This window comes from Mustela erminea, chromosome 6 (assembly GCF_009829155.1).
Source record: "Mustela erminea isolate mMusErm1 chromosome 6, mMusErm1.Pri, whole genome shotgun sequence".
Classification (NCBI taxonomy): Eukaryota; Metazoa; Chordata; class Mammalia; order Carnivora; family Mustelidae; genus Mustela; species Mustela erminea.
This window is the reverse complement of record NC_045619.1, coordinates 20,496,315-20,503,980: the sequence shown is the minus strand read 5'-3', so window position 1 is coordinate 20,503,980 and position 7,666 is coordinate 20,496,315. Positions and strand designations below refer to the sequence as shown.

The window sequence follows — 7,666 nt, the reverse complement described above, 5'->3', positions numbered from 1 at the left end:
ATACACATATACACTCAGAGGAAATGGAAAGTGTGTCACACGGTCACACGTAGATATCTTATTTTGTTTGTTCCAGTCAACCGAGGAGTTTCTTTATCATGTGAATTTCATCCATCTACATTATTGTGATTGCTGATATATTTGGACTATCTCAGGTATTTTACCCCGAGTTTCTATTTTCAAACTTTTTCTTTTTCTTTTTTCTCCTTTCCTGCCTTCTGCTCTCTTTACCCCTTTTGCTTTGTACCAGGTTGTGAACATTCTGGTTTTATTCTTTTAATGGTTACATTAAACATTTGAACACATGAGCAAAAATACAACTCTCAAAGGAAACAAGGAATTAGCTATGTTTATTTTCCCTCCTAGCCCCACCCATTGTTATTTTTCATGCTACTAACTAGAATTTTAGGTACCATCTTGTCTCCAAATAAGAAAAAAATAATTATTATTTCTATCTTTCCTGCCAATAACTATTTCTATTTTATAGGCAATAATTGTGCTCCTCACCTTACTTGTGGATTTATTATTTGGGATTTTTCTTCTGTTTTGTTGTTGTTTGGTTGGTTTTTGTAATTTTGTCAGGGAAGATCTTTAGATAATAAACTAGTCTTTGCTTGAGAATATCTATTTTTTTTTCTCTTTAAATTTTTTTTTAATTATACTTACTTTTGGGAATAAGGAATACTTACTTTCACATGACACAAACTTCAAGTGAGCCAAATGTTTTAATTGGGTATAGAATTCTGGATTGAGTATTGCTTTTCCTTGGCACTTTGCAGACAGACTTCCATTTATTCTCTCATGTTTCTGCTGATTAGAAGTTTTTCATTAGTCTGATTGTCATTCTTTGTAGATTTTCTATGGTGGCTTTTAAGAATTTTCTCTTTTTTGATGTTCTGCTGTTATGCTTCTACAAGGTATTTAAGAGTAGAAGTTTTTTTAAAAGTTGTCCTGCTTGGAAAGGATGAATACCCAACTTTTGTAGCAACATGGACGGGACTGGAAAAGATTATGCTGAGTGAAATAAGTCAAGCAGAGAGAGTCAATTATCATATGGTTTCACTTATTTGTGGAGCATAACAAATAGCATGGAGGACATGGGGACTTAGAGTGGAGAAGGGAGTTGGGGGAAATTGGAAGGGGAGGTGAACCATGAGAGACTATGGACTCTGAAAAACAATCTGAGGGTTTTGAAGGGACGGGGGGTGGGAGGTTGGGGTACCAGGTGGTGGGTATTATAGAGGGCACGGATTGCATGGAGCACGGGGTGTTGTGCAAAAATAATGAATACTGTTATGCTGGAAATTTAAAAAAAAAAAAAAAAGTTGTCCTGCTTGATATGCCTTGATATACAGTTTTATATACCTTTCATAGACCTTCTTAGTCTGCAGACTTATGTTAGAGCCTTATAGTTTGTCAGGTCTCTTTATTTCACTTTTAATTTCCTGTCACTTCATCTCTCTGTGTTGTATTTTGAATGATGTCCTCACTTTTAATCACTGCTTTTTTAACTGAATCCAGTAAACTGTTTTACTTACTTAGGTCAATGACTACTTTTTTATTTTCCAGAATTTTTTTAATTGGTAGTTTTTCATAATTCCTTGCCCTTGATTATAACCCCCATCCTTTATCTCTTTCAAGATTTTAAATGTAATTAAAAGTCGCTTCTGTATATTTATTTCTTTGAGTATATACTTTCTTATTTGTTTGGTTTGTTGGCTGTCTTTCATGGGTTTGGATCCTTGTTTCATTTGTAAGCTTATAGTCTCAGTTCTCACTCATTACTGTGGATGACTCTGTTCCACAGAAACTTTATTTTTAATTGTGACTATATTTTTAAGCTTAAAAATATATATAATTTTAATATTTTGGGGTTAGAAAGGAAAGATTCCATATACTCTTACTTCTCTATGTGACTGGAAATCAATTAATTTGAAATCAATTAATTTTTAATTAAAAATCAAAGAGTATAAGAAAAGATAAAGCTGAAAAATGTATGAAATGCATTTGGATAGAGTTAAATAGGACACAATGAAAAAAACTATAGACAAATTATAACTATAAGACATTTCTATATAAACCTGAGGTTCTGTCTGTGTTGGGTATGTGTATTTAATTGCAATATTTCTCCAAAGATAGATAATTAAGAATTATGAAGTCATTTATTTATATTTTGAATTCAACAATTATTGAATTCCTTGGCCCAGAAGTGTAGTAAGTGTAGTTATACAGAGGCCAGTAAGTCTTAGTTTTGCATCTGTAAATGGGATCATAGTATATACCATGCAAAGCAGTTATAAAGAGTGGAGATGAAGATGATAAAGTTCCTAGGGGAGTATCTGGTAACATGGTAGGCAACTAATAAATTGGAGCTTTCCATACTGCTATTATCATCGACGGACACTGTCATCATGGAGATCATGTTGATTTGGGAAAACAAACAGGTAAAGAAATACTTAAATACACAAAGTCTTATGAAACGTAAAGAAGGGACCAATCAACTGTGCGTAGGATGGCTAGGAGACCTGTGAGGAGAAGACACATGAACTGGGTCTTGAAGATTGTGCAGGTGTTTGCCAGGGAGAAATATTGGAAAAAGTGGCAAACCATGCAAACTTGAAACAACCCATTATATTCTGGGAACTGAAAACACTCGATACAAGTGGAGGACACAGGTGAGCAGAGCTAGAGGAGATACATTTGAAGAGGTGGGCAGAGGCCAACAAGAGAGGGAAGGGCATCTCAGTTACAAGCTGTAACGATTGGAAAAGAGATGACCCCAGTTTAACAAAGACGGTAGGAGGGAAGAGATGGGAACAGATTTTGAAAAATAGGAGAACACACGTGCAGGACTTGGCAACTGATAGAATGTGGAAATTCAAATGCTAGGAAGACCACTTGCCAGCTGTGGGACCTGCATAAGCTATTTTACCCCTCTGGGCCTTAACTTCCTCACCTGTGAAATGGGGAGAAAAGTTAGGGCCTATTTCATGAGACTGTCCTGAGCATTAAAAGACACAAGACACATAAAGCATTTAAAAGAGCACCTAATTCATAGAGAGTATCAATACAGGATAACTTTTATTTTCATATGGGAAGTAGAGGGTGCTGGAGGAGCCACAGTGAAGCCCAGATTTTTCTGGCTTAGCAACTGCAGAGTTGCGGCTGCTACTTTCAGAGCCTGTGACAATGGGGGAGGAACAGATTTGCCTTGGATTTCCTGCTCATCAATGAAGAAGAGCCAAGCTATTGTGAAGGATCAGCTATAACAGGTCTCCGAGGAGTGGGTTGTTTCCTTCATTAGAGAACCAGGGCAGAGCTTACTCCTATACCCTGTGGGAAAGCAGAGTGCGAACACAGTGCAAGGAGTGAGCTGGGGGCCCTGAGTCAGAAATGTCCTGCAGGTCCCTGGGGAATCTCTTGCCACCAAGAAATGCACAGGAGGTAGGGGAAGGAACTTGGGAGCATTTTAAGAAACAAGTCCACAAATAGTTGCATGGCGCTTAAAAACAGAGAGAAAGAGACCATCCACTAAGAGATCAAACTCTTGATCCTGTGATTTTCAGTTAGGAGCTTGTGCAAGTTTTTCTCTGCTAATATCATACTGTCGTGCTGAGAGTCTCTTATGTTACATTACTTTATGTCATCTCATAAACACCTTGAAGGATAAGAAGAGCAGTTGTTATTTTACTTTCCAGGTGAACAAACAGGCTCAGGGAGATGCTATTTGCTCGGGTCTCCATGCCTGAACAACAGGCAAAATCCAGACTAATACCAAATATTTTGACTTCTAGTCTCTCTTACTGCTTCTCAATAGGCATCGTTTTAGTGGGGACCTCTTTTTTCTCATCTCCTGTTGTTTCTTTCCCATAAAAGCCAGTCATTTAACCCGGGCTCTCCCTTTCCCCACACCATGCTAGGGAAGTAGCAATTTACCTGATTGGTAAACTGAGGAAGAATTCTCCCTTCATTCGTCTTGGGAGGGAGTCTGCCACCCAGAGCAAATTTCTATGCTGCACTGCAATGCAGGAGCTATGGGAGGCAGGGTGAGAGTTTTTTCTGGTTCATTCCTGCCTGGAATTTGGGCTTGAAATCATCTAATCCAGGCCTCAGGCCCACTTGGTTAATACCATAAATGTTACCCACCCATTGAGCTTCTATTATGAATAAGGTCAATACAATATTTTGGTTTCTATCTTTTTTTTTTTTTTAAAGACTTTATTTATTTATTTATGAGAGAGAGAGAGAGAGAGCGCACACAAGCAAGCAGAGTGGCAGGCAGCAGAGGCTGAGAAAGAAGCAGGCTCCCTGCCGAGCAAGGAGCCCAATGCGGGACTCAATCCATCCCAGGACCCCAGGACTGTGGGATCATGACCTGAGCCAAAGGTAGCAGATTAACTGACTGAGCCACCCAGGCATCCCTTTGGTTTCTATCTTTACTCATTGTTTTATTTCCCAACTTTCTCAGAGCCTGAACAAAGAATAAGGTTACTATTTACTGGGAACCTGCTACATATCTGCAACAGTCTTGAGAGTCTGGAAATAAGAATGAAACCCTATGACCAAGCATAAAATAGCCACAGGAATATTGCGTGACTCAGAAAATGCACTGGACATCTACAGAAGTTAGCTTGGAGAATCTGCTGATGGTACAAGTAGCAAGTAATAGATGGAAATGCTGAAAATGAAACCCATTCTCTTAGGACAAAAATCAATGGATCAGATAACAAATTAACCTCTATTCACTGTTTAAGTCTCTAGGAGCAAAAATAAAATCAATATGTACCAAGTATGCAGTGGTTCTAAAAAAAAAACAGCATCAGAAATGAAAACTAAGGTGAAGCATGAGGCTTTCGGGGAAAAAACAATTTGTATAAAATAGGCTTATATGTGACCTTCTTTACTTAAAAATTAACTGAAGTTCCACTTCTTCAGTGCAGCTTGCCTAGAATAACCATACACAACTTTTTTTTTCTTTAGTGCTAACTATATGCTAGATAACTCCTGACACATAAAAATGTACACAAATACTCAGGTAAAGGGCAGAATGGGGTTCCTTACTGAAGAAAGTAGTTTAGCAAACTTCTCAGTTGGGAATGAAGAATTTACAACTTTGGACCAGGGCTGGCTAGACCTTGAATGTGTGTTTGCAGATCCCTGTTCTTGTAGATTCAAATGTTAGAACCCAAGCACATTCCTGCTCAGGCCAGAATAGATACCCCATAGCAAATTCCAGAAGAAGCAACTTGGTGTGTCTCTGGATCTTTCCTACTTTCCCGCTTCTCTGTTGGAACCGTCGAGAGTGTTAGGTCAATGCCTCATTGACCTAACTAAAAAAAGCCTAAAAAAAAAAAAAAAGGGGGCCTTTTTTTTTTTTTTAAAGAACCGAAGTCATTCTTGGCATTTTAATATAGACAGCTACTTAGGTAGCTGAGGTCTGGATATAGCTGGCTTTTTCATATATTTAAAAGTATATAATCGTCTTTTTTTCAAAGGCCCAAACCAGTATGACACCATCATTATCAAATGGGAAAGAGGATTGTTATTCTGAATGAAATCAGTAAAAGGTGTTTTAGAGAAAGGGCAATTTGGAAAATAAAGACGTCAGAGTCGATTATTCCAAGTTAGAGTATTTTAGTTATTAGCAGTGGTTACCAAATAAGCTGCAAGTAAATTTCTTCCAAGGAGCTGCTCAACATTTGCTTTGCTGAGAAGAGGCGAGGAGCCATTTCAGCGTTCCTCTAGAAGATGATGCAAGTTTTTTTTTTTTTATCCTTGAAAGGGTTTTCTGAGGTCGGTATCCCTATCAGCAAAGGGTCGCTCCTGGCGTGCTCCGCACAGTAGGACATGAGGTCCGCGGACGCCTTTGAAACCTTTATTCTCTCAACGGAGGCTTCCATTCTCAACTGTTGCACTGTCCTCCTGGCCTGGGCAATGTTGTTGGTGCTTGCTGGTTTGCGGGACATCGTCAACTATTGTTTCTACCTGAAACCAGTAAGACTTCCTGGGGCCCACCATTTTCAGGTTGTTAACTGGCAGAGTTCTGTATAATGAATTAATTGGGTTTGATTGGTCCTTTCTGAATGGATTCAGGGTCAGGTAGTCTGAAGAGTCTCTTCTGTTTACATAGAGTTCGAACTATTCATACAAACAGACATTCAAGGAACATTCACTGAGCTCACTACAGCTGAGCCTCCGAGAAGAATGTTCACCTCAGGATGCTTATTTACAAAGACTCTCTCCTGAGTTTCTGTTGCATTTTCATTTACTAAGGAAATAATACAAGACCAGTACTCTATCATGATAGAAACTTGCTTTGAAAATGGTGTGATGAGCATGTACAACAGATATTTTAAAATAGAAGTGTTACATTTGGTACTTTTAATAGTGATTGCTTCTTTTCTACTTTGAATTTTTGCTTGGCTGTTCCTAAAAATGACTTACACACTCTTCTACTAGGCTCTAAACTTCCTGGGGGGCACGGATTGGGTCATATTAATCTATGTAGCCCTCCTAGTGGTGTGTGTATAGATCGTGCTCAATAAATATTTGCTAGATGAAAGCCCAGCCACATTACAAGAGAAGAAAGAACTCTAAGCCACCCTGAGGTTTAGTTGTTACTTTAACTTCCCATCAGGCTTACAATACTTCTGAGAATGCATTCATATGGAGAATAAAGATGTCTTGCCGTGGGCCACAGAAGTAATGGCAGCAGGAATTTTTTTCTAGATACCTAAAAAGTTTGCACATCTGCTTTAAAGTATATACTAGTGGCTGCAAACAAATGAGGACTTCTTTAATGCAACTAATCTTAAAAGATTTTCCTTGTCAGAAATACCTTAATTTTATTAGGATTACTGGTCAATAGTAAATAAAATGTTTTTATACTTCTTGATAAATATCACCAACTGTTTTTGAAATAAGTTTTCTTGGTTTCTAACACCATCAGAGGGATAAGAACATATCTTTCACAGTAATCTTTCCCTTCCTCAACTCTGGGTAGTCATCTTTTTTCCCTTAAAGTTTTACTCACTTAATAAATTAAAATGCAATGTTTGTTGTTCTTTTCATTTGCATTTCTTTTGAGGCTGAGCAATTTTTCCTATTTTTTAAAAAAAGATTTTTAAGGGGCGCCTGGGTGGCTCAGTGGGTTAAAGCCTCTGACTTCGTCTCGGGTTATGATCTCAGGGTCCTGGGATTGAGCCCCGCATCGGGCTCTCTGCTCAGCAGGGAGCCTGCTTTCTCCTCTCTCTCTCTCTCTCTGCCTGCCTCTCTGCCTACTTGTGATCGCTGTCAAATACATAAATAAAATCTTAAAAAAAAATCTTTTATTTATGTATTTGACAGCCAGAGATCACAAGTAGGCAGAGAGAGAGAGAGAGAGAGAGAGGAGGAAATGAGAAGCTTAGGGAATAAAATCATGACCATTACCGGTATTTCTGCTTCTGTACCTTCGCTTGCTAACCCATGAGGAGATGGAAAAATACCAGCAGACTTTCTATAGACACTCTGTAACCACACATCCCCAGCCCAGAATTGAACCTGACAGAATGGCCGCTCCCAGACCCCCCCACCCGGCTCTGGGCCGAGAAATAACAGCCATCTGGTGCCAGAGAAACCCCCACCCAGAATTGGACATGACAGAATGACTGCTCCCAGACTTCTC

At 38.7% G+C, this 7,666-nt stretch overlaps 1 protein-coding gene across 1 annotated transcript; it reads right to left on the bottom strand.

The window, feature by feature from the left end:
- Window positions 1-5,422: 5,422 nt before the first annotated feature.
- Window positions 5,423-5,986, bottom strand: LOC116592957 (guanine nucleotide-binding protein G(I)/G(S)/G(O) subunit gamma-12-like). Its single transcript, XM_032346635.1, has one exon. The coding sequence runs from the start codon at window positions 5,964-5,966 to the stop codon at window positions 5,742-5,744; it is 225 nt and encodes a 74-aa protein (XP_032202526.1). The 5' UTR covers window positions 5,967-5,986; the 3' UTR covers window positions 5,423-5,741.
- Between the last annotated feature and the right edge of the window lie 1,680 nt (window positions 5,987-7,666).

Bases quoted from the DNA above. Each gene is read 5' to 3' on its own strand.
- LOC116592957 (XM_032346635.1), bottom strand. From the start codon at position 5,966: ATGTCCCGCAAACCAGCAAGCACCAACAACATTGCCCAGGCCAGGAGG.